The sequence below is a fragment of the Aquarana catesbeiana genome, linkage group LG13 (genome assembly GCF_042186555.1).
Source record: "Aquarana catesbeiana isolate 2022-GZ linkage group LG13, ASM4218655v1, whole genome shotgun sequence".
NCBI lineage: Eukaryota > Metazoa > Chordata > Amphibia > Anura > Ranidae > Aquarana > Aquarana catesbeiana.
This window is the reverse complement of record NC_133336.1, coordinates 176,482,847-176,510,609: the sequence shown is the minus strand read 5'-3', so window position 1 is coordinate 176,510,609 and position 27,763 is coordinate 176,482,847. Positions and strand designations below refer to the sequence as shown.

At 42.3% G+C, this 27,763-nt stretch overlaps 1 protein-coding gene across 1 annotated transcript; it reads left to right on the top strand.

Annotated features, from left to right (window-relative positions):
- The first annotated feature begins 17,382 nt into the window (after positions 1-17,382).
- On the top strand, positions 17,383-18,330 carry LOC141116611 (olfactory receptor 5G3-like). The gene has a single exon (XM_073609003.1). It carries the CDS (start codon positions 17,383-17,385, stop codon positions 18,328-18,330), a length of 948 nt encoding a protein of 315 aa, XP_073465104.1.
- Positions 18,331-27,763: the final 9,433 nt, after the last annotated feature.

Below are 27,763 nucleotides of genomic sequence, written 5' to 3'. Positions count from 1 at the left end.
CATTCCTCTGCTAAGCAATACACATTTTACTCCGTGCCCATAAAATGTATTCCCGTCTAGACCATTTTTTTGTTTCGGCTCCACTCATCCCTTATGTCATTGACTCTGATATATCCCCTATCACGTGGTCTGACCACACTCCTATCACATTAAACCTTATGCTTTCTCAGACACACGCTAAATCATGCCACTGGCGCCTCAATGAAAACCTTTTACAATCTGAGGTCTCACGGAATAAGCTGGCAACAGGTCTCAAGAATTTTTCCAACTTAATATAGGCTCTGTGTCTAAGTTTTCTACATTGTGGGAGGCCCATAAGGCTGTCTTTCGTGGTGAATGTATAGCAGAAGGTTCACATCTAAAAAAGGACAGAAACAGTCTTTTGCAGACCCTTACCACAGCCTTGGCGAAGGCTGAACGGCAGTTGTTGGGCAGTCCCACAGTGTTGAAGCTTCGTAAAGTCACCACCCTCAGAGAACAAATTAAATCTACACAACTCAGAAAGGCAGCTAAATTACTTCTTTGGTCAAAACAAAAGTTTTATGAGCTCTCTAATAAACCTTACAAGATTCTAGTCAATAAATTATGTCCACGTCCTTCTAACTCCTTCCCAACACTTCCTTCTCCAAACAGACGGATCCAGAACACATTGCCCTCAAGAGATGTCAAAAATTTTTGGTAAATTTTATCATAAGCTGTATAATTGTCTAACTCCTGCAAACAATTTTAACTTTACTCAAGAGAAATTTGAGGAGTTCTTCTCTGACCTAAAACTTCCAAAACTGTCTATACCTGATCTAGCTAGTTTAAACACAGCTATAACAGCGGAAGAACTCCTCAGTATAGTCAAAGATCTCCCGTTAAACAAATCACCAGGCCCAGATGGGCTATCATATTTTTACTATAAGACCTTTATAGACATACTGTCACCTCATATGCTGACTCTTTATAATTCCTTACTTAAGGCAAACCCCCTAATCCCCAATTTTCCCATTCTTACATTACTGTTATCCCAAAACCTGGTAAGGATCCTTCAGTCCCAGACAATTATAGACCCATAGCCCTTTGAAATTTGGACTATAAAATCTTTACAAAAATCCTTGCATCTAGATTATCCCGAATTAGTCCAAAATTAATCAACAGAGACCAAGTGGGTTTTGTCCCCGGCAGACATGCTGGGGACAACACCCGCTGCACAATAGACCTGATCGATCTCCTTGATAGGTTGTCACGACAGGCTATTGTTTTAAGTCTTGACGCACAAAAAGCCTTTGACAGGCTGAGTTGACTTTATATGTTTGCCACCTTGCGGGTATATGGTTTCAGAGGCCCTTTTCTAAAAGCCCTAGAGGTTCTTTATTTGAAAGTCACTGCTCAGGTTCAGATGTTATCTCTCCTGTCGCCTAGCTTCCCCATGACAAACGGAACTCGGCAGGGATGCCCTCTATCGCCGCTACTTTTTATTTTGTGCCTAGAGCCCCTGGCCGAGTCTGTTCGTATACATCCTGACATTTGTGGGGTGGTGATAAGATGATATACTACTGACTATCACAAATCCACTGTTATCACTTCCATCGTTACACAAATTGATATCTCTGTTTAGTGACATCTCAGTTTATAAGGTAAACACCTCTAAAACTGAGGCCCTTTTGATCCATGTCCCCCACCCTTTACTATCCCAACTCAAAGCTTCCTATCCTTATAGGTTGGTGCACTGACTCCCTTAAATACCTAGGGGTTCTACTTACTCCATCCTATCCCTCACTCTGCTCTGCAAATTACCCCTCTCTGATCCTTGATATCAACAAATCTCTACAAACCTGGGCAAAATTCCCCTTATCATTACTGGGCATGATTAACGTTTTAAAAATGTCTATTTTGCCTAGATTATTATACCATTTTGAGACATTGCCTATTGCAATCCCAACCCCCCAACTTAAAGTGCTACAGAGGAGCTTTCTTAACTTCATTTGGAATAATAGGGCACACCATATAGTGAGCTTGGTGATTTTCGCAAAAAGATCTAGGGGGGATTGGGAGCACCGGATATTTTTAAATATTATTATGCTTTGCATTTGAGAGTCATTGCATCATGGTCCTCCCTTCATGCCCATAACCATTGGACCACTATTGAGAGGGGAGTATTGTATCCGGTACACCCTTGCTCTCTAATTTGGTATCCCACTCCCTCTCTGGATCCCAAATATAAACGTCAAAGTATTGCTCCAATGAACTTTACTTTGAGTATCTGGCGCAAATGTCTTAACATTTTTCCACTTATTAGCGAATGTGCTCTTTAACCCCTCCATACCAGATAGTCTGTCCCTGGGTAGAGTACTTCCGTGGATGGAGGGCTTGTTGTTCCAGCTACGGAACTTGGTACATCCAATCTCCCGTAGGTTACACAGTTTCAATACTCTACGTGAAAAATTTGGTATCTCAGCGTGCCTCTTCCATTTTTACCTACAGACTAGACATTTTTTCCATTCTCAGTCTCCACTCTTGACCCTAGATAAACCTACTCGCTTTGAATATCTATGTGCACAAGGTCCCCAACAATTACATCTAATATCCTCTATACACCACATCCTCCATGAGTCAACACCTCTCACTGAGAACACCCATCGATATATGAGTAGATGGCCTCATTTAATAGGCAGACCTATTAGTCCCCAAATGTGGGATAGAATCTGGTCCTCCACTTTCAAGTCCTCAAGATGTGTCTTACATAGGGAAACGTCCATCAAGGTACTCATGTTTTGGTACAAGACTCCCGAAGTTATACACAAATTTGATCCCTCATCTTCGGCAAATTGCTGGCGCTGCGGGTCTAAAATTGGATCTTTGTTCCATATCTTCTGGCAATGTTCCATGATACAGCCTTTTTGGCACGAGGTAATGTTGCTAATACAAAAGGTGGTGGATGTGTCCCTTCCGCTTGATCCCCTAAATTACCTTTTAGGACTACCCTTTCCTGGTATTACAAAAAAAGATAACAGGCTGATTACATACATCCTCTTAGCAGCCAAAAGGCTCATTCCACTGTGTTGGCTTTCCAACTCACCTCCCCCTTGGTCTAGGTTTTTACAATTAATGGCTGAGATTCGAGGGATGGAGTACTTGACAGCCTCTGTGCATGATAGTATCCCCCAGTTTAACAAAATCTGGGAACTCTGGGATCAATCTGAATTTGGTACACCTCCGCTACCCAGTAAATCATGAAATAAGTCACTTTGGCCTATGCTTTATGTACAGATAAATTCTTTTCAAAGAATTTCTTTACTTCTCCGCCTGACCTCGAAACACCTATTGTTACATTCCCTGAGTTGTTCTTACCATTTTGATATGATCTAAAGAACACCTCTGTGCTCTGTAAACATGGACATTTGTTGTTTGTATTTTTTACACCTTGCTTGTATCCAGTTACTTGTACACTTTGTATATTCTCTAAAACGCTCTTAATAAAAACTACAATTATAAATAAATGTCTGTGTGCTAAGTATACAGTAGGTGACCGTGATATTGTGTCAGTCTCGCCGCTGTTATCGGCGAGATTGACACCTGCGAGCCCCGTCATGGGAGCCAGCGCCGAGCTGGCTCGCTCATTGGGAAAGGAAAAATGTTTTTTTTCCTTTCTAAATGAGCGATAAGCATTGCTGACATTGAGGCACTGTTTGGTATGAATCATGAGGGGGAACTCCACGCCAAATTTTAAATAAAAAACTGGCATGGGTTCCCCTCCAAGAGCATACCAGGCCCTTAGGTCTGGTATGGATTATAAGGGGAACCCCCTACGCCGGAAAAACGGTGTGGGGGTCCCCCCAAAATCCATACCAGACCTTTATCTGAGCAAGCAGCTCGGCTTGCCAGGAAAGGGGGTGGGGACGAGCGAGCGCCCCCCTCCTGAATCGTACCAGGCCACATGCCCTCAACATGAGGGGTGGGTGCTTTGGGGCAGGGGGGCGCCCTGTGGCCCCCCCACACCAAAGCACCTTGTCCCCATGTTGATGAGGACAAGGGCCTCTTCCTGACAACACTGGCCGCTGGTTGTTGGGGTCTGCCTGCGGGGGGCTTATCGGAATCCAGGAGCCCCCTTTAATAAGGGGGCCACCAGATCCCTGCCACCCACCCTATGTGAATGAGTATGGGGTACATCGTACCCCTACCTATTCACCTGAGGAAAAAATTGTCAATAAAAAAAAACACTAGACAGGATTTTAAAGTAATTTATTAGGCAGCTCCGGGGGTCTCTTCCGACTCCTCCGCTCTCTTCTCCCAGTCTCCGGTTCTTCTCCCGCTCTCTGGTTCTTCTGCCAGGCTCCTCCGCTATCTTCTGCTCTTTTGCTAGTGTTGGCCCAGTCTTCTCCGTTGTCTTCTTCCCTATTCACTTCTTCCGATGTTGACACGACGCTCTCTGCCGCTGTAATGCCGTGTGCGCGGTTCGTGGGGTGTGGTCACCGGGTGATGTCATGCCCCGGGACTGTGACGTCATAAGGGGTGGGGTCATGGATTACATCACCCGGTGACCACGCCCCATGCCTATATAAGTCGTTGCGCACCACGCACACGGCATTACAGCGGGAGAGAGCGTCAGAAGAAGAAAATAGGGAAGAAGACGACGGAAAAGACAGGGCCAACGCTAGCAAAAGAGCGGTAAAAGAGCAGAAGATAGCAGAGGAGCCCAGTAGAATAACCCGGAGAGCGAGAAAAGAACCGAAGACCGAGAGAAGAGGCCCGGAGAGTGGGAGAAGAGAGCGGAGGAGTCGGAAGAGACCCCCGAAGTCGGAAGAGACCCCTGGAGCTGCCTAATAAATTACTTTAAAAACCTGTCTAGTGTGTTTTTTATTGACACTTTTTCCCCCAGGTGAATGGGTGGGGGTACGATGTACCCCATACTCATTCACATAGGGTGGGGGGCCTAGATCTGGTGGCCCCCTTATTAAAGGGGGCTCCCGGATTCCGATAAGCTGCCCGCCGGCAGACCCTGACAACCAACGGCCAGGGTTGTCGGGAAGAGGCCCTTGTCCTCATCAACATGGGGACAATATGCCTTGGGGTGGGGGGCTGCAGGGCGCCCCCCTGCCCCAAAGCACCCACCCCCTATGTTGAGGGCATGCGGCCTGGTACAGTTCAGGAGGGGGGTTGCTCGCTTGTCCCCCCTCTTTCCTGACCGGCCGGGCTGCGTGCTCGGATAAGGGTCTGGTATGGATTTTGGGGGGACCCACGCCGTTTTTTCGGCATGGGGGTTCCCCTTAAAATCCATACCAGACCTAAGAGTCTGGTATGCTCTTGGAGGGGAACTCATGTTGTTTTTTTACTAGAGAAGGGACATTGTGGCTTTTTTCTCACGCTCGCTGCAATAGGAAAATGTGTTTTTCCTATTGCAGTGAGCGCGAGATGTACAGTACCCTGACGCCAAGAACCAGCGCAATGGGATCGCGCTGGACCACATTCTCGCGGGCAGGTACTGTACCTTTTGTTTCATTCTCATAGGAGAGAAAAGACTTGGAGGACACCACTCAGAGGACACCAGGGACCCCACACATCACCAAGAAGGGGAAGTCAGCCCACGACAACACCCCAAGGATCTGGAGGAAGGAGAGGTGGGGAAGTGGACGAGATTGTCACCAAAACAGGTGAGTGTCTGACACCCCAACATACATGTTTTTAATCCAATTTTTAGGTGATGTGCTGGTTGTTGAACAGCAAGCTCAACATTTCACAAGTGACAGTGCCCAAAGGCTCATCCACGACATCATGGTGTGGAATGGTGAAATAATAATAAGGAAGAAACTGAATGTTATGGAACAACAAATGAAGAACATGATAGATGTGTTGGGACAATTTTAAATTTCTTTCAAATCCCATACATTTACACTTTTGTTGGACTAAACCAATTTTTTTTGTAAATTTTAAAAGCCAAATTTTGAAGGTGCACACAGTGTGTCAACATGTGCTATCCGCCATCAGGGGATCTCAAAGTACGCGTTTTGTGGGTACAACCCCTTCCTCGTAACTCTAGTAAGTGAGAGGAAGGGTTTGCACCCCCAAAACACGTCCATTGATCCCCCATGATGGGAGATAGCACATGTTGACATTAGGCATGGGATCAGGAGGGAAATACCCATTTTGGCTCCCAATTTGTGTGCATCTTCAAAATCTGGCTTTTACAGGGGTGACATCACCCCATCTGATGAAGGCAATATCAAGACATTTTTGACACTATAATGTCTGATATTGCCTTCAGTTTTTATACGTTGAACTTTGTAAGTTCCAGAGTTGTGTATGTTATGTTTTGAAACATGCCTGTTTCTAAAAAAAAAAAAAAAAAAAAATTTGAGAAAAAAAAAATTCTAAAAAATTTTATAACACACATGTGAATGTGCACAGAGTAAAAATGTTGCTAATCAATAAAGTGTGGCTTCATCTTTCAATGCTCAATACCAGTTTTGGAAGTAATTTTGTGTTTACAGTGGCAATGGGGCTTATTTATTAAAGGAAAATCCACTTGGCACTACAAGTGCACTAGGAGAACCTAGGAGACAGTCAAAAAGAAACACAGGCAATAAAGAAAATGCAAGATTTTATCAGATATTATTATTTTTTTAAATATTTTAGACTTTGTCTGGCATTGCAATGGCCCCCCTAACCGTAAAATAATTGACATATTTATCCCAAACTTCACGGGCGCTTTGGGGTGCCAAGCCAGGACACCCAGTATCCAGGCCCATCAGAGGATTTGAAGGAAGTCCGGCCTCAGGCCCAACTGAGGCTATATAATTGTGGGCATTTTTTCTTAAAGAATTGTGCAATATGCAGCAGGATAAAATGATGTGGTTGAGTTTGTATTCCGCCATGTGTATGGCGGGGTGAGTGTCCTCTAGGGGAATGGCCTCATCAGGTGCTCGCCCAGACCGAAAGCAAGAAAGACGAACGGGAGTCCTTCAACGTTGTCCGCATCAGGTGGCAATCCCAGGCCACCACTCGGGAGCCATTGGAAAAACGCCGTCTGGGCGAAGACTCCTCCATCCGACATCCGGCCATTCTTCCCCACATCCACATAGAGGCCGACACATGTGCCAACACCACCGCCATTAACACTATACTATTAAACCCCTTATAGTTATAATAGTAAGACCCCGAATGGGGTGGTGGCACGATGTGGATGTGCTTCCCCTCTATAGCCCTTCCACAGTTGGGAAAGTCCCAACGGTCGGCAAAATGGGAGGCCACAGTCCGCCATTCCTGTGGCGTTGAGGGAAACTGTGGAGTCAAAACAGAAAAATATATATTAGTACTTTTGCACATAACATTGCAAGCAGATGTAAACATTCTTGGCCAACATCAGTATAACATTTATTTTAACCACTTCAGCCCCAGAAGAATTTACCCCCTTCCTGACCAGAGCACTTTTTGCGATTCGGCACTGCGTCGCTTTAACTGACAATTGCGCGGTCGTGTGACGTGGCTCCCAAACAAAATTGACGTCCTTTTTTTCCCCACAAATAGAGCTTTCTTTTGGTGGTATTTGATCACCTCTGCGGTTTTTATTTTTTGTGCTATAAACAAAAAAATAGCGACAATTTTGAAAAAAGCGCATTATTTTTTACTTTTTGCTATAATAAATATCCCCCAAAAATATTTAAAAAACCTTTTTTTTTTCTCAGTTTAGGCCGTTACATATTCTTCTACATATTTTTGGTAAAAAAAAAAAATCGCAATAAGCGTTTATTGATTGGTTTGTGCAAAAGTTATAGCATCTACAAAATAGGCGATAGTTTTATGGCATTTTTATTGATAATTTTTTTTTACTAGCAATGGCGGCAATCAGCGATTTTTATCATGACTACGACATTATGGCAGACACATCGGACATTTTTAAAACATTTTTGGGACCATTGTCATTCATACAGCAATCAGTGCTATACAAATGCACTGATTTCTGTGTAAATGACACTGGCAGTGAAGGGGTTAAACACTAGGGGGCAGTGTAAGGGTTAAGTATGTCCTGGGGAGTGTTCCTAACTGTGGGGGGCGTGGCTACGTGTGACATGTCACTAATCTCTGCTCCCGATCACAGGGAGCAGAGATCAGTGACACTGTCACTAGGCAGAACGGGGAGATGCTTGTTTACATTAGCATCTCCCCATTCTTCCTCTCCGTAAGGCGATCGTGGGTAAAGGGACGTAAAGGTATCACCATTTGCCCAGCCATGCCATTCTGCCGACGTACATCGGTGGGCGCCGTTCGGGAACCGGTTAAGGAGTATTTTAAAACAAAAATATAGGTCCTCTTATCAGATTCCCCCCCTCTGATGGCCCATTGTAAAAATGTTATGGGGGGGGGGGGGTTTGAGCTGAGTTTGGGACCCAAAAAAAAAGCTTATGGCACTCTGCCTGAATTTAAGGACAGCAATAACATTTGTACACATTTTAGGGGGTGTTTAGGGTAAGCACTACAATGGAGCTGACAAAATACATTGTTAAGTGACTAGGCTATAGGTGTATATGGGCCCAGGATAGCATGCTGGGGAGGTTAGTGAAGGCAAATAAGCATGAAGGACAAAAAAGGAGCATTAAAAGATTACAGCATGCATGAGTACAAAGGGAACATTCACAACATATTACAATCATGGTAATTATGGAATGAGGAAAGAAATAAAAAACATTAGCAAACATTAAATACATAGAATGTGATGTTAAAGGAAAAAAAACTTACTCTAATATAGTCCTGAAATATAGCAGAACAGGTCTCTGGGATAATGATCCCTAGAGCCTGGGGGGAGATGCCTGTCAAGAACTTGAGGTCCTGCAGGCTTCTCCCAGTCACCAATTACTGCAACGTGGCGACTAGCCTCTGCTCCGGAGTGATGGCTTGCCTCATGCAGGTATCCTGCCTGCTAATATAAGGGGTCAGCAAAGCCAACAGATGGTGAAAAATGAGGTCCGTCATCCTGAGAAAGTTCCTGAAATCATCAGGATTTTTCTCCTGGATCTCATGAAGCAAAGGCATATGAGAGAATTGGTCACGCTGGAGTAACCAATTCTTGGTCCATGAACTCCTCCCCACCCTGTTCATGGACTGGGCTTGGGTCAAAGAATGAACCCCAACACCAAGCCCCCGCATAGCATGAACTCTACGAAGAGTACGTACCTGCAACATAGCTTCAAAACGGTCGGCTGGTCAGAACGAACAGAACGCACTGAAGAACAGCAAGGCCTGTGAAGAGCGAGCTGAAAATCAGAAACCAGCAGACAAGAACACACTGAAAAACAGATGTGAACTGTCTACACACTTTGAAAAGCAGATACAAACCCACAAGCACAAACTGAAGAGCAGTAATGGACTGAAAAGCACGAAAGCTGAAAAGCGTGAATCGTCTCTCACCAAACTTCTACTAACACGAGATAAACACAAGATTAGCAGAAGGAGCCCAAAGGGTGGCGCGCTCGCTATTGCACTTCCTTTTTCTAGTCCCGTCGTATGTGTTGTACGTCACCTCGTTCTAGACAGTCGGACTTTGGTGTGACCGTGTGTAGGCAAGAGCGCTTGAGCGGAATTCTGCCGGAGTTCCATCGGAGATACCTTCGGAGTTTATTCCGACGGCAAAACCAGTCATGTGTGCGTGGAATTATTCTGCAACCTACTACTTGAGAAAGAGTGAGACTTGACCCGAAATGAAGTATGATATAATAGAGTGGGTTTTTGTAATACTAAATACTACTACTAAGTTATTATGGATAGATTGGAGAATTGAAAATGTAAGTCCAGCCAAAGCTTTCATTTGCCGCCATTTCCTTTCCTGCTGGCAATGTCTACCAGACAAGAAGTGAGGGGGACCCTCCAGCAGCAACACAGACATAAATAAAAATGCTTTTCTTTGGTAGAAGGGGAAGGCTAGAACTCCTGTTAGATTTAAATTTGTGTATGTGTTGCTGTTTCAGATTTTTCCTCATTTTCTGTGAAACCATTGTCAGCTGGACAGGAAGTCAGGGTAAGTCTTTCCTTAACAGATAAGAGTAAAACTCAACATGAGCTCTAACTTTCTATTTCTATCAAATACAAGGAAAAACACTTTTTGGCTTGACTTACACCCTAATGAAAAATATCAATGTTGAGAGTATATTAGCGTCCATTGTGGCGTTCCATATAGCTGTGAGGTCAACCACTGCGCAGGATATTTTATGTTTATGGAAAGTCATTTCATGTCACACAAAGACATCATGAACATTTTATTCTAATTATAACTATTTCTATTCACATGGTTTATAGACGAATGTGTTCCCCCAGGTGCATTATGTTTAATTTGACCCTCTTTGGCATGATTTACTAAAAAATGTGCATGATCGCTGTCGCCCACAATTCCAACTGCAAACCAGGCTGAACAACTCCAGCATATTCCCACAGTAGTTGCTATGTTGTAAATATGCACAATATTTAAGGGTGTGTGCACGACTATGGATAACTGACTATGTCTGAACATACTGCACCCAAACTCAACAGTGTCTTATCTGTAATCAAAACAGTATTTTCTCTACTGTTTTATGGCCATCTTTTATAGACATAAGTTAACCATTTTAAATTTGTTGTAGTTACACCACCATGTGAAGCACACATACTAATGTAACAAATTTGAAAGTAAAAAAGCCAGATCACATTCAATTGCAAGAGTAAAGCCTCGTACACACACTTAGATTTTCGGACGACCGAATGTCTGTTTTTTGTGGCATGCTGGTCTCACGTCGAAAGTGAAGAGGTTACTCACAATACAAAAATTTTCGAACAGAAGAAAACAATGTCAGAAGTGACGTAATGTGTTGAATAGTTTTGTATGTATTCTTTTGTTTCTGAGCATTCATAGTCTTGCTTACGAAAACCGTACTAATAAAACGAAAATGGGACATTGAGTTCACATCCGACATAAAAATAGTCTGCACATCCAGTGTGACGAAAAAGCGAAATCGGCTGTCGAAAGCACCGTACTAACGATCCGAAAATCGGCAGACAGCTCGTCGTACAAATTTATCCATCCAATTTTCGTATCGTGTGTACGGCCCTTGCATGCACAAACATGCATGCGTTGGCCATGGCAAGTACATGTACTAGATTTCATACCTTGCTACCTGCGAATACATGTTCTAACCATAAATTACTGTACCTATGCTGCCTGATTTGTTAATACTGTTCAGGAAATATACATAAACTAAGCAGGAGCATAGGCAACTAAGTTCAAAGCAAAATATTTTACAAAAGAGAGAAGCGTAAGTGTTCAGCCATGCAACAAACATTGAAAATAATGGTGCACTATATATGTAGCGGTACCCTTGTAGGGGCTGCTAAGTGATGTGGCCCACCTGTCACCCTGCCCAGCCCGGCATTCACTTTCCAATCACCTTGGAGACAATGAACAGACTAGATGTTTGTTTTGTTGTTTTATCGAGGGAATAGAACTTGGATGGGTAAGGAAATTTATCTGATGCCCATATCTGTCCTGCAACCAAGTCCCAGGCCCAAGGTCCCCAACCCCCCCCCCCCAGACTGGGGAGCTCCCTCCAAGGCTCTGCTAGGTTAGTACTCTATCCTTAGTTCTTACGCCCGACAACTCCTCCCCAGCTGGGCTAACCCTGGGTTTTTCAAGGAGGTCTGCCCCCTGTCAATCCTAGTTGGGGGTTGGTCAGAGCTCCCAGAGACACTCCAAACAGCTCCACCTCTCCTCCCCTCCTCTTCTTCTAGAATACTCTAGAAGCAAGAGGGAGGTAACCGTGAAGTGATGCTGTCTGTGAGTCACAGCTGCTACTCTGAGCAACTCCTAGCCCACACAGATCAAAACAAACAGGCCTAGCTTAAAATTTACAGTATCTCACAAAAGTGAGTACACCCCTCACATGTTTGTAAATATTTTATTATATATTTTCATGTGACAACACTGAAGAAATTATACTTTTCTACAATGTAAAGTAGTGAGTGTACAGCTTGTATAACAGTGTAATCTTGCTGTCCCCTCAAAATAACTCAACACACAGCCATTAATGTCTAAACCACTGGCAACAAAAGTGAGTACACCCCTAAGTGAAAATGTCCAAATTGGGCCCAAAGTGTCAATATTTTTAGTGTTACAAGGTCTCAGGGGTGAATGGGGAACAGGTGTGTTAAATTTGGTGTTATCGCTCACTCTCTCATACTGGTCACTGGAAGTTTAACATGGCACCTCATGGCAAAGAACTCTCTGAGGATCTGAAAAAAAGAATTGTTGCTCTACTTAAAGATGGCCTAGGCTATAAGAAGATTGCCAAGACCATACAGCGGTTTAACAGCACAGGTTATATTCAGAACAGGCCTCACCATGGTTGACCAAAGAAGTTGAGTGCACGTGCTCAGCATCATATCCAGAGGCTGCCTTTGGAAAATAGACGTATGAGTGCCACCAGCATTGTTGCAGAGGTTGAAAGGGGTCAGCCTGTCAGTGCTCAGACCATACGCCGCACACTGCATCAAATTGGTCTGCATAGCAGTCGTCCCAGAAGGAAGCCTCTTCTAAAGATTATGCACAAGAAAGCCCGCAGTTTGCTGAAGACAAGCTGACTAAGGGCATGGATTACTAGAACCATATCCTGTGGTCTGATGAGACCAGGATAAACTTATTTGGTTCAGATGGTGTCAAGCATGTGTGGCGGCAACCAGGTGAGGAGAACAAAGACAAGTGTGTCTTGCCTACAGTCAAGCATGGTGGTGGGAGTGTCATGGTGTCTATAGAATAGTAAAATACATACAATAGAACAAATCCCGCTGTAATACAAAAAAATGGTGAAATACAAGCAGCTAATTTTCAAAGTAAAAGTATTTTAGTGACTTAGAAGGGCATTTATACCTGGAAGTCCTTCAACTCAAAATTCAGACTAGAGCTACAGTATGAGTTTGAATTTGAATCCCTTTCCAGCCATAACTACTTCTACTCATCTAGGAAAAAGTTTTACAATAATTTTGAGGGTATCTGTTAGAATTTGTGTCCACTCAGCCAAAGCATAGTCAGATACTGATGTTGAGAGTATGAAGACCTAGCAATTGGCATTCCAACTAATGCTATATGTTTTCAATAGGGTTTCTGTCAAAGCTGTATGTAGGCCAACAGAGTTCCTTCTTACCAAACATACCTTTAAAAAGATGACTTTGTGCACATGGGCACAGTCATGCTGGAACAAAAAATGCCTGTCCTAAAACTATTACCACTGGCTTGGAAGACCATAATGTTCTATAATGTGTTTGTATGCTGTAGGATTTCCTTCACTATAAAGTACTGAACTAAATAATTTGAGGTAGTGACCAACCATTTTAGTCATGTAGTGTAAGTGTGATGGTCAGGTGTCAACAATCTTTTGGTGATATACAGAGTGGGCCAAAAGAAGGTATACATTACTTCTACATTATAAAATGTTGTACATTATACATTAAAAAGGGCCCCCTCCTAACTTTGTTTTGGCGGTATGGAGTTACAGTACTTTGACAACAATTTCCCACAGCATTGAATTGGCAACATGGCAAGATTGACTGTCTGCCACATTTACCTGACCTGACACCTACGGACCTCTTTTTTGGGGGGCTTAGTAAAAGCTTTTTAACCCTTTCGCTGTCAGGCCCTGCGTTCTACTTTTAAACCCAGGTGGTCAGACCATTTTTGCAATTTTTCCATTGTTTTTTTTTCCCCTTACAGCTTTCAAAGTATGTAAAAGACCCCCCAAACCATACATTTTCCAAAAGCATAGGACCAGTAAAATAAAAGGAAGTTGCTACTGATTTTTAAAGCCTCAATGATATATTAAAAATACACTAAAATCATTATTAGCAGATACAAAAACAGCAAATTTTACAAAATTCCTGCTAAATTCCTACTAGATACCAAAGCTTAACCTGTATTGAGTTAGCAATGATAAATATTTGTAAATTTTAAATTCACCTTTTGGTCAAAATTGAATATATGCAAAACTGTATATAAACAATGGTATATAAACAATTTTCTCTAAAAATCTGGAAACTTTAATTTTTCACTTACAGCTTTCAGAGTTTGTAAAAGACCCCAAACCATACTTTTTTTTAAAGCACATGACCAGTAGAATAAAAAGAGGGTGCTACTGATATTTGTGCAAATGTTTATCATGACAATATTTTAACACAGACAAAATATTGAAGACAGTCCCTTTCTCTGCAGCCTTAGTTGCAATGCATATGAATGAATAGAAGTCTCTGTATAGAGACTCCTATTCATTCCCAAAACTGAATCATAGTAAACACTGCTTACTATGCTCCAGTGATGAATGGACATGGGTAAGAGCAATCAGTACTGATTGCTCCCTATGTCCATTCAGGGAAAGAAAGGGGGCTGGTAAACACCCAGCCACCCCCCCAACATCCCCCCTCAGACATACACACTGCTCTCTATCCTGACAGCTTCTGTGTGCCCTAGCAAAATCTGCAGTCGGTGGGATGGTGAGGAGGGAGAGCAAGCCAGATGCACTAAAGGGAGGGGACAACTGGGATCGAGTAAGGGGGGCCGAATCAGCAGGGAAGGTCAGATCGGCAAGGGAGGTTAAATCGGCAGGGGGTGGCTTTGTGTCAGTTATTCCTCTTTGGAAGACAAAGTGAACCAGTCCTGGCGAGATCAGCGCTGATGGAAGGGGGAGTTTAGATCGATGTGGTGAGGATCGGTGCTGGAAAAGGAAAAAATTAGAGTGGTGACAGGGGGACAATCCAGCTGGCGCTTTGTGGAGGTGGAGAAGCAGGGGGGAGAAATGTCACAGGCGGTGGCAGCAGCAGCCAGTGGGGGGGGGGGTCATATTTTAGGTCAATAGCTCTGATCATTGAATTGTCAGTCTCTATTTAGAGCTATTGATTTGTTCAGCAGAGTCTGCTAAACAATTCTGCTACAAACTAATGGTCACTGAAGTGACAATGAGCCTAAAGCAGAAACAGGAATGCAGGTCTGTACGCCATATGGACCTGGCAGCAAAAGGGTTAAAGGAATCCCCACACAGTGGATGAATTGGAGGTGTTCATCTCAAAAGCATTTATGGACATTGATGCTAGACAGAATTTGTGCTACTGTGTGTCACAGTGTTGCGAACAGCATCCAAGAACATTGCAATGTTGATGGAGGACACTTTGAGAACCGAATAGTTATGCCCCGTACACACGGTCGGACATTGATCGGACATTCCGACAACAAAATCCTAGGATTTTTTCTGACGGATGTTGGCTCAAACTTGTCTTGCATACACACGGTCACACAAAGTTGTCGGAAAATCCGATCATTCTGAACGCGGTGACGTAAAACACGTACGTCGGGACTATAAACGGGGCAGTAGCCAATAACTTTCATCTCTTTATTTATTCTGAGCATGCGTGACACTTTGTGCGTCGGATTTGTGTACACACGATCGGAAATTCCGACAACGGATTTTGTTGTCGGAAAATTTTATAGCCTGCTCTCAAACTTTGTGTGTCGGAAAATCCGATGGAAAATGTGTGATGGAGCCTACACACGGTCGGAATTTCCGACAACAAGATCCTATCACACATTTTCCGTTGGAAAATCCGACCGTGTGTACGGGGCATTAGTGTTACAGTGTTGGGTAAAGGTTCTAGGGATGCTGCACCTAATAAATCAAACATGACCCGATCAGTACTGTAGTGTATTCCTAATTTTGGTCGAACTGTTTCCAGTTCCTGTAAAGTAAAATAAATGAATGAATTACATTGAAATATAAATCTAGCACCCTCTTGTGTGTGCCAGATGTACATAGCTAGTTGTTGGTGAAGGCAAATTGGCTTGGCTTGAGCCTGGCCTGAGCTGAATCTGGGTCAGTGTTGAGTGACTCAGGGAGGCTGGATGACTCATTTGACAGCTCTTCTAGTGCCTCCCGCTGTTTTCTGGAACCTTGGAGAAGGGTCTAGATTTAGTGGGTGGAAGCTAGGAGGGGCTTATGCATATTTATGAGGACCCTGATCAATCCCCAGAAAATGGGCTGGCAGGGGGCAGCTTACCTCATAAATAGACATGAGATGGAGATGAGTGTTAAGGATGCTGTTGGAGGCCCTCGCAGGGTGCCCCCTTATCTGGGGGGGTGACCTTGGTCCTGGGGCTCGGGGGCTGCAAAGATCTCCCACAACACATGGAGGAACCCCTTCCTGGAGGCACAGGGGCAAGGAGAGAGGATAGCGGGAGCAGGTCAGCACATCCGGGAGATCTCCTAAGGGGTCAGCTGGGTGGGCTGATGAGTGTTCAGTCTCGGAGGACTGTGGAGAAATTAGCCATGAGGGCTAGTGAAAGGGGTCAGATGGGTTGGCTGTGCCTAAAGGGGTGGTGCTGGGATCAGTAGCCACGGGAATGTATGCTGGACACTGACTTTTTTCTACACACCTCCCCAGGGGCCTTGGGTTTCTGCCTAGAACAGGCTTTTGCTCTAATCTGACTGACTGAGTGCTGTGTCAGATTCTCTAACAGTGTGCCAGCAGAGTCGAGTGCTGGAGGAAGCAGAGGAGTGTATATAGACTGTATATAGGAGAAGTTGTACCTTAAGTTGTTTGAAGTCAAGTGGGCATCCCATAATTTTCCAATCCCTTTGTAAGTTATCATCCCTCTGACTCTGAGATGACTGTGAAAATTCAGTGTGCCTGGTTGTGCAGGGTGGGGGACACTAGTTACTTGCGGCCCTCAAAGCAGAGTTCCACTCAAAAGTGGAACTTCTGCTTATTCGTCTTTTCCTGTTTTCGACAGGTCCCCTTCCACCACATCCGGGAGACCGGGCCATGGCAAAGTACGTCAGCAGCTCCGCCCCCCTCCTCCATCCCCTTCTGCCGGGCCAGTGAGAGAGCACAATGAGCTTCGCGCATGCGCAGTAGGGACCTGGCTGTGAAGCCGAAAGTTGTAAACATCCTCTGTAGTGCTGACATCACTGGTCTCCAGGACAGGTAAGTGTCCTAATGTTAAAAGTCAGCAGCTACAGTATGTGTAGCTGCTGACTTTTAATTTTTAAAGGGGCGGGCAGAACTCCTCTTTAATTAAAATGCCATTATCTGTGCAGTAATCTATAATGTGTAGTAAAACCTGTATTGTTTTTCACTCGATATTAGTAACATATTTATTATATAGCTGTTTACCAAAACCAATTGATTTAAAAACATTCTACTTAAATGGCACATCCTTGATTCTTTAAAAGAATAAACTATAGATGTTCTATGGACATCTATCACATTGTCCACATTTTATGTAATGAATGTGAGAATTTTAGCAAAAAAATCTTACTGTGCCACTATTATTACTGGTATAAATATCCGTAATTATTTTATCTATATTACAATTGATCACCCAGATAAATTGTGAAGATATTTATGGAGAACTCAAACCAAACATTGGTGAGAAAATTCATCCTTCTTGGACTTTCTAACGTTCCCTGGTTACAAGTGGTCTTTTTCTTGCTTTTCCTATTCATGTACATGGTGACCATATCTGGAAATTTTCTTTTGATCGTTGTGGTGAGCCGTAATTCCAGGCTTCAGAACCCCATGTACTTCTTTCTAAGTAATCTTTCCATAATTGATATTTGCTTTTCAACAACTGTAGTGCCCAAGATCCTTCAAAATACAATTTCCCAGGACAGAAGTATCTCCTTTTTGGGATGTGCTGCCCAGATGTTCTTCCATTTGTTTCTTGGAGCTACAGAATGTTTAATATTATCTGCAATGGCCTTTGATAGATATAATGCAATCTGTAAACCTTTATTGTACACAACTATTATGGACCAAAAACTGTGCTTATGTTTGTCAGCTACATGTTGGATTTCAAGCTTTTTATCCTGCTTCACCCATGCCATTTTCACATTTAGGCTGCCATTCTGTAAGTCCAATTTTATCAACCACTTCTTCTGTGAGATGCTCCCACTATTTCGACTCTCCTGCAAGGATACTTGGGTCAATGAATTTGCAGTGTACCTCTGCGGTGGTGTGTTTGGTCTTCTTTCTTTCATATTGACTTGCTTGTCCTATTATCTTATCCTTTCAACTATCATAAGGATACGTAGCACTGAAGGCCGGCACAAAGCCTTTTCTACCTGTGCCTCCCACCTTATTGTTGTAACTCTATATTATGGCACTATCATATTTATGTATCTGCGTCCTCGATCTAGTTACTCTCCAGTTAGGGACCGTGCTGTCTCCATTCTCTATACAGTAGTAACACCTATGTTGAATCCTATTATCTACAGCGTGAGAAATAAAGACGTTAAAGAAAGCATACAAAAGGCAATAAGTGTAGGGTGTACTAAAAAATACTTAAACTGAACCTCCACTTTTGTTGAAGCTAAAATAAAAACAATTCTGTCCAGCAAATTATATACATTAAAAGGTCCAAGAAAACTCTGCATTTCAGTTGATTTTTACCTGTTTCTGCTCTGTACAAAGATCTGTAATAGGACATTGCACTCAGATCTGTAATAGATTGCTAACTGGAGTGGAGAGGTCTGACTGCCATAATCATGCATTAAGTCCAGCATGAAAGTCTGTATTTTCGTGTCCTTCCATGTGTGCATACCCTTTGGGGGAGATTTACTAAATTTGGAGCACTCAGAATCTGGTACAGCTGTGCATGGTAGCCAATCAGCTTCTAACTTCAGCTTGTTCAATTAAGCTTTGACAATAAAACCTGGAAGCTGATTGGTTACTATGCACAGCTGCACCAGAATTTGTACTCTCCAATTTTAGTAAATGCCCCTTTAGTGTCTTTTCATAGATAAAAGTGTGACTGCAGCAAAATGGAGGACAGCACTGGGGATGCCTAAAATTTGAACTCATGTTTGTAGGAAATGCAATGAGCAGACACCCTGGGGTTGATTTATTACAGGAGTATAGGGTGAATAGTCACTTTGCAATTAAATTTATACTTAGCTGAGTGAATGAGCAACATTTTTATTTATTTTTTTATTTACCTTACACATGTTTCACTGCAAGGGACCACCACTTAGCTTTGTAAATGTAGTGAAAATGCACTTTTCAAAGTAAACATGCTGCACTCCATTAGAAAATCAACCCTATTACCCACATTGTAGGGAATGCCTGAGCATTGCCATGAATGCAAGCAATATTTAATGGTTTTAAAAGATTATAGCAAGCTATAGATTGACATGGAATGTTGCAGTTGATAAAATACAAAAAGTCTTGTGTAGCTATTACAAGATTTTTTTTTTTTTTTGCAAAAAGAAGCTTTCTTTTAAAATAAAAAATAAAGGACTTTAAAATGCTTTGGATGATTTAACTGTATTTATATACCACTTAATAAAGGCTGTATTTTTATATAGCCAACATAGCACCTTTGGCCTAGAGGAGTAGAGCTTCCAGCGGTGGCAAAAAGCTTTGTACAAATCATGTTGCCAGAGCCATCTTTAATATTGACTGGACCCTGGGCAAACATTTTATTGGGCCCCCTCTTCCATGCAATTTCACTCTCCACATGCTCTGAGACAAACAATAAATAGCAGCTAGACTCAAAATCGGTTTACTGAATCAGATTAGGCAGCGATTTCGATTGGTTTCCGGAGGTTACAGTGTATCATTACTACTCACTGAATGGCTGCTAGAGGTTACAGCACATATTATGGCTCACTGTTTATTTTCTAAAGGGTTACAGCACATTACTTCTTGTTGATTGGTTGCTAGAGAATACTGTACATCACTACTACTCACTAATTGGTTGCTAAAGGGAACTGCACATTATTACTGCTCACTGATTGGTTCCTAGAGGTTACTGCATATCCTTACAGCTCAATGATTGGTTGCAAGAGGTTAGTGCACAGCATTACTGCTCACTGATTGATTGCTAAAGGTTACAGCACATCATCTCCTCGCTGCCTGCACACAATGAACTGGGGAGGTGAGGGGAACATTAATTGTTAATGACACCCTCATGCATCGGCTGTGATGTGCGTATTCACACGCTAAAATTTGGGTTGCTGTGGCACCATGTTTTTTTGAAGAAGGGTTCCACCTCCAATTTTCTTACCTTTGCAGGCTGATGTTAGGCTGAATGACTACAGTTGTAGGCAGGACTTTCAAGCATGCTCATTTACCTCCCCAGTGGGCAGCATTCAGCAGAAGTGATGGTAGATATGACCTCAGGGGGACATGATATACATATGAATGATGCCTCTATTTACATATCAATGCAGCGGTCCCTGACTTTTTACATATCAAGGGATAATTGAATTTAAACTGGCAAAGTTGGCAAGTATGAGGCAGCTGCTTTGGGCCCCGCAACAATGATGGGGCCCAGGGCAGCTGCTCCTTTTGCCCTGCCTTAAAAACAGTCCTGCATGTTGCTGACAGTCAGTACCATAACCTTGCACACAATGAAAGGTTCCAGATTGCCACCCTTCCTTCAAAAACAGTCCAATCGGGTCTTGCTCTCCTTGCATAGTTTGTGCCTTTTGTACTGTGTATTTAGAAATCCTCGCAGAACAGTTTAAAAGCCTAATACCAGATTTGATTCACCTAGATCAGACTGGGTTCACCACAGGACAAGAAGGCAGGGACAATTCCATAAGAGCCATTTATATCCCTCTTTGTGTACCCAGTCACCCCATTTTTCCACTCTGTGTTCTCCTCTCTACGAATAGTAAGAACTAAGAAGACATTTGATAGGGATGGATTGGATGTTTCTGGGGGAGGTATTATTTTCATTAGGGTTAAGCCCTCTTATGCAGGATTTGGGTGCTAAATAGGAACTTGGCAGCCCGCATTAGGGTCAATGGTACCCTTTCACCTCTTTCTCCTATTAGAACTGGTACATAGCAGAAGTGCAGATTGTCCCCTCTACTTTTTGCCCTCATCTTGGAAACAATACAAAGATTGAAGTGTTACTAAAGGTAAATTTTCTTTTCTTAAAATATAAAACATGTTGTTACTCAACAGCTTTAAGCAATGGTTTTTGCACAGAAGGTCCCCAAACCTCCGCTTCTGGGGTCTCCTCCTTTCGATCTTGGCTCATTTTCTTCTTCGTGTGCCCCCATAGTACACTTGCTATGCGGACACACAGTGTATGATCGCTTCCGCCCTGTGTGTGTGTCTATGGAGCCACGCTCTATAGACACACACAGAAGGGCTTAGCTCACTTCTTTGCTTCCTCCTCACTGCATTTGATTAACGGCAGCCAGAGCCATTGGCTTCTTGTGTATACTATGCCTGACTACTGTTGTACTGATCCAAAATTCGTCCACCATCAGTGCTTGTTTTTGCTGCCCATCCTGACCTTGGCTTGTCTCCTGGATTTCCTGTTGTCTCCTGCCATTGTACTCTGCACACGTGAGTGATCTCCGCATTTGCAGCTGGGCGTACCTGGGAGCCATGACCTGGTTGCTGCTTGCTGCAAGTCCATCCCCACCATCAGGGACCCTGATGAAGAAGCAGGCTGAGGCTTAGACTCCACGCTCTGGGGAACCCTGAGTTTCGGACCTACCACAGACGCTTGACAAGCTGTTAACCACTTCCGGACTGCCCGCATCAGTATTTGGTGACTCTTTGAAGTGGAATACCGTTGTTATGGCAGCAACTAGCTGCCATAACCCCGGTATCCACTTCTTCAGTGGGTGGTTGGCTTTAAGATAATAGTGGTCTCAGTGGTGGATTCGCTGCAGGATCACTTTTATCGGTGGAGGGAAGAGCCCCCTCCTACCGATCTCCGGTGCCCTCCGCCGCTGCTGGTAAGTGATTGGGTCCTGTCCCCTGTTTGGCATGGGGCTGAGTTGAGGGGAAGATGGCCCCACCCTGCTCCATACTATTGCAGGGCGGAAGCGATGTCAAAACGTCACTTTCGCCCATAGCTCTTAAAGGGATATTTTATTCAAACTACATTTTTTTTTATTATTGCATTTTAGTGTAAATATGAGATCTGAGGTCTTTTTGACCCCAGATCTCATATTTAAGATGTCCTGTCATGCTTTTTTTTTCTATTACAAGGGATGTTTATATTGTAATGTAATAGGAATAAAAGTGACACCATTTTTTTTTTTAAAGAACATTGTAAAAAAAAGTAAAATAAATAAGAAAAAAAAAATTCAAGGCACCTCGTCTCGCTGAGCTTTTGCGCAGAAGCTAATGCAAACGTGAGTAGTGCCTGCATATGAAAACGGTGTTCAAACCACACATGTGAAGTATCACCGCCATCGTTAGAGCGAGATAAATAATTCTAGCCCTAGACCTCCTCTGTAACTCAAAACATGCAACCTGAAGAATTTTTTAAACGTCACCTATGGAGATTTTTAAGAGTAAAAGTTTGTTGCCATTCCACGAGCAGTTGCAATTTTGAAGCGTGACATGTTGGGTATCAATTTACTTTGCCTAACATCATCTTTCACAATATAAAAAAATTGGGCTAACTTTACTGTTATCTTATTTTTTAATTAAAAAAAGTGTATTTTTTCCAAAAAGTGCGCTTGTAAGACCGCTACACAAATACGGTGTGACAGAAAGTATTGCAATGATGACCTTTTATTATTGCAATTGTCATTTTATTCTCTAGGGTGTTAGAAAAAATATAAATCAGACAAATCTGTCGTCTTCCCAGGAGAACGACAGATTTGGCGAAATGGCGTAGGGAGGAGCGACGTGCTGACGTCACCACCACACCACGCTGTATCCGGAAGGAACGGGCAGCAGCTGAAGCCGGCCGGCGCTATACTGATTTTTACAGGCGATTCTTTACTGCACAATGTGTAAGTGCTTTTCTTTTATTTAATAAAGTGGATTTTAACTGTATTACGCTATGGAGCATTTTTCTTTCCATTTATCCATGGTTTGTGAGCGGATACATCATCTTTAGGCTGATTCCCTGGAGAGGTGGTTTTTGATTAACGCACTGACAGAGACCCAGTGGCTGGGGGACACAGCCACTTGCGTGTATGATCTCCCTGACAGGAGATCTTTGGATCTGGTAAGGGGCTTACCTATTTGAGGTGGAGGATCTCCTTCTTAATACCACGCTTCTTACAGAAATAACCTTTACGTCACTTGAAGGAAGGGTGTCTTTCTCCCTCTATCCAACCATTTTCTGCACCCATAAGACTTTCAATTTATTTTATTCATTGTTCATATGGACTCAATGCAATTGTTTTGATCACTGAACTTTTCACTCACCATTTTTGCATGCGATTTATGCGTTTTTTAATATTGCATACTTTCCATTTATGTATCATTTTGGTCACAGTTTATTGGTATGAAAGTATTCACTTATGTTCATTTGTAATCAAGGTGGTTGTATTCAATATGATCATGTTCATATACTAGCAGCGCAGCCTATTATTTATACAGATTACTTAAGCGCAGTAGGGAGGATTCCCTCATCTACCTCAATTGGCTGACTGGTCAAAAAAAAAAGATCCATCTATGGCCAGCATAACTCTTTTTCTTTTGCAGTAATTGATATGTCTGTATATCCCAACTTTTATATAGTTGTATTATACATAACGTACAGTACATTTTGCTAGACATTATTTATGTTCAATACAAAATAAAATAGTTGAAATAAAAACAATCATACACAGCATAAATAGTGCATTGAGTCGATTTTGCTCTACGTAACATTTTTTTAAAAGTTTGAAATGGAAAAATCCCATGACAAGCAAATTATGTCTTTAATAAAATAGCTATTGGATTACATTAACTGTTTGTTATGCACCCTACCACTGATTTAGCATATGGAACATTTTGATTTTATTATAAAGTCTCAGTTGAACATAATAATAAAAAAAATTTATAATAAAGATAATGAGGGCATAGGGAGAATCCAAAGCCCACAGCAACCAATTGTTAAATTTGTATTCTCAGTTAGGGTAATTAACATTACAAGTCACAGTGGGATGGGGCAGGCGGGTTTGTTATATAGCTCTCAGGAATACAGGTGACAAGATTGCTATCCATTTTAGTTCAAAGATGAAGCTATTAGTAAAGAGGATGTCCAAATTACTCCTAAAGTTACGCTCAAGTCAACAGATGACTATTGAAGCAGATACATTTGGTCTGGAGATCTCATCTGAATGCTTTCCCCAATACTCCATTTCATTTTAATCTATTATTTTAAAAAAAATCAGTAATGAAAAATATATTAAGTGAACTGCTAATCCATTTTATATATCTTAGTGTCATATCTCTGTAATTCTTTCCCATTATTTATACACCATCACATGTACACCTTCTCTAGTGAAACTACATGCCAATCAATACCTATTTATAGGTTGGACTTGATGGACTTGTGTCTTTTTTCAAACTTACCTACAATGTAAGATATCCATGATGAATTCACATTGAAGTGCACTGGGGGGAGGAAGCAACATCAGACGCAAAGGTGAGAGTAGAGTTGTACACAAGAAGATACTGTGGATGTGTGGATACTTAGTACTGTCCGTATTGTTAAGTATGCTTTTTATAAAGTTTTAACATTTTATTTAATAATGAGATTAGGACACTTGAATCGTATGCTCTGTATACAGTATACTTAAATGGAGGAATATATTACCAGTACAGCAGAGACCTAAGACCTTTAACAATGACTGGAGACGTATCATATGGACAGCCATTGTGTGTTTGTTACCATTATCTGTCTGGAATAAAAATGGGTGATCACTATTATATTTCACAAATTACTTTTTATCAATTTAGTATTCATATAGTATGTCCATTTTTTAGGTATATAAATGTTTGTGAGAGAATATGGGCAGACCTGTTTGAATTGGGAGAATTATTTATCTTGGATTAACCACTTCAATACTGGGCACTTTCACCCTCTTCCTGCCCAGGCCAATTTTCAGCTTTCAGCGCTGTCGCTTTTTAAATGACAATTGCGCGGTCATGCAACACTGTACCCAAACAAAATTTTTATCATTTTGTTTCCACAAATAGAGTTTTCTTTTGGTGGTATTTGATCACCTCTGGGATTTTTATTTTTTGCTAAACAAATAAAAAAAGATTAATTAAATGAAATAAAAAAGTTTTTCTTTGTTTTTGTTATAAAATTTAGTAAATAAATATGTTTTCTCCTTCACTGATTGGCCCTAATGAGGCTGCACTGACGGGCACTGATAAGGCGGCACTGATGAGGTGCACTAATATGCAGCACTGATGGGCACTGATAGGCAGCACTGATGGGCACTGTAAGGTGGCACTGATACGCAGCACTGATGGGTACTTATGGGTGGCACTGATGGGCACTGATAGGCGGCAGTGATAAGCATCACTGATGAGGAGGCACTGGCAGGCATTACTGATGGGCACTGATTGGCATAATTTATGGGCACTGATTAGCATCATTTATAGGCACTGATTGGCGAACCTGGTGGTCATGGGTGGGCATACCTGGTGGTCATGGGTGGGCATACCTGGTAGGCATCCTTGGTGGTCCAGAGTGGGCATCCTTGGGAGGGGCTGCACTCATAGACAATCAGCGCAGACCCCCCTTGTCAGGACAGCAGCCGATCGCCTCTCCTCTACTCGCGTCTGTCAGGTGCGATAGAGGAAAAGCTGATACACGGCTTTTCCTGTTTACACCGTGATCACCTGTGATCTGACACACCGCAACTCTGATCTAGGGAAAAAGCCTCTGACGGAGGTTCTTTCCCTAGATCAGAGTTGCGGTGTGTCAGACTGACTCACCACACCAACGATGGGTGCGCGCTGGCTTCTTATCCTGCTGGACGTCATATGACGCCCAGTCAGGATAACTGAACCACTTCCTGGCCGTCATTCTTCCAGACGGGAAGTGGTAAATACTTGCTGGGACTTTCCAGGTGCTTCATAAAAGTATTGCACATACATACTATATAGTATAAAAAATCTTGCATTTGATTGAAATAATCATACATTTAAAAATAGAAGCATTTGCATAGAAGCATTTATATATATTCTATTATATCTTGGTATTGGGATCCATTTTCTTTACAAGAGGTAGATACTTACAACAGACCTTGCACTTATTCAATACTGGTGTAACCCAACTCACCCCCCAACCCCCCCCCCCCCCCCCCCACTGCCATATATAATTTGTTAAAAAAAAAAAAACAGTGGAGAAAAGTTATAAAAAAGAAATAAAATACCAGCAGCCTAGGCAAATTTTCTTCCTGTATGGTCTGGAAACGCTGAGCATTCCAAACTTTGTTGAAAGATGATCTAGTATGGTGCATTCACTCTATTAGATCATAGTACATTGTAAAACAATCTATAAGCAATCTATAAATCTATATACGGGTAGTTCTGTTATTATTTTGACCTTAGATAACAGAAGGTCCAATGAGTAGAGACACTAGTCCCGCATATAAAATAAAATGCTGAGCTTTGCAAATTAATCAGATTAGACAGTTGACATCTCATCTTTTGTTATCTTTACCACTTGAGCTCATAACCAGAGCATTTTTTGCTATTCAACACTGTGCTACTTTAACTGCCAACTGCACGGTCATGTGACACTGTGTCTCAAAGCAAGCAACTCTACTTGCTTTGACCCAAAACCATTACCACCAGTCAGTATAAAATTTTCAGGTAAATGAAATGTCAGGTTGTGTGCGCGCTTGATAATTCTAATTTTAAATGTGAGCTGCAGCAACTGTAAAGTTCAAACCTTCAATATATTCAATGTCTGTACTATGAAAAAATAGTCTGGATATCACAGGCATAACAGTTATTAAACTGAATACTGTACGCAAAATACACAAACCGAGAAATTGCACTGGGTATTATGGCATAAAACATCCTTATGCCCCGTACACACGATCAGATCTGACAACAAATGTTAGATGTGAGCTTGTTGGCGGAAAGTCCAACCGTGTTTATGTGCCATCAAACATTTGTTGTCAGACTTTCCGCCAACAAATGTTGGCTAGCAGGTTCTCAAATTTTCCAACAAGAAAATGTTGGCAGACTTTCCAATCGTGTGTACACAAGTCCGTCGCACAAAAGTCCACGCATGCTCGGAATCAATTCTCACCAAACACAACATTAGCAGAAGGAGCCCAAAGGGTGACGCATGACTATTGAAATTCCTTTTTATCGGCTCGCCGTACGTCTTGTACTCCACTACGCTTGTAATGCCCCGTACACACGGTCGGATTTTCCGACGGAAAATGTGTGATAGGACCTTGTTGTTGGAAATTCCGACCGTGTGTTAGGCTCCATCACACATTTTCCATTGGATTTTCTGACACACAAAGTTTGAGAGCAGGCTATAAAATTTTCCAACAACAAAATCCGTTGTCGGAATTTCCGATCGTGTGTACACAAATCCGACGCACAAAGTGCCACGCATGCTCAGAATAAATAAAGAGATGAAAGCTATTGGCTACTGCCCCGTTTAGAGTCCCGACATACGTGTTTTACGTCACCGCGTTCAGAATGATTGGATTTTCCGACAACTTTGTGTGACCGTGTGTATGCAAGACAAGTTTGAGCCAACATCCGTCGGAAAAAATCCTAGGATTTTGTTGTCGGAATGTCCGATCAATGTCCGACCGTGTGTACGGGGCATAATTGTGTATGCAAGACAAGTTTGAGCCAACAACTTTCAAACAAAAATCCACGTTTTTTTTGTCAGAAAGTCTGATCGCGTGTACAGGACATTAGTCTATGCATGTAAATACATTTAAAATATTTGCAGTGTAACTGTGAGATGAACAAAAATGAGGAGGGACTAATGGGCTAATGTTTTTAAAACTTTATATTCAGGTAAAGTGCACAGAAGGAC

What these genes read in the sequence shown, in the direction of transcription:
- LOC141116611 (XM_073609003.1), top strand. Translation starts at nt 17,383, where the DNA reads ATGGAGAACTCAAACCAAACATTGGTGAGAAAATTCATCCTTCTTGGA.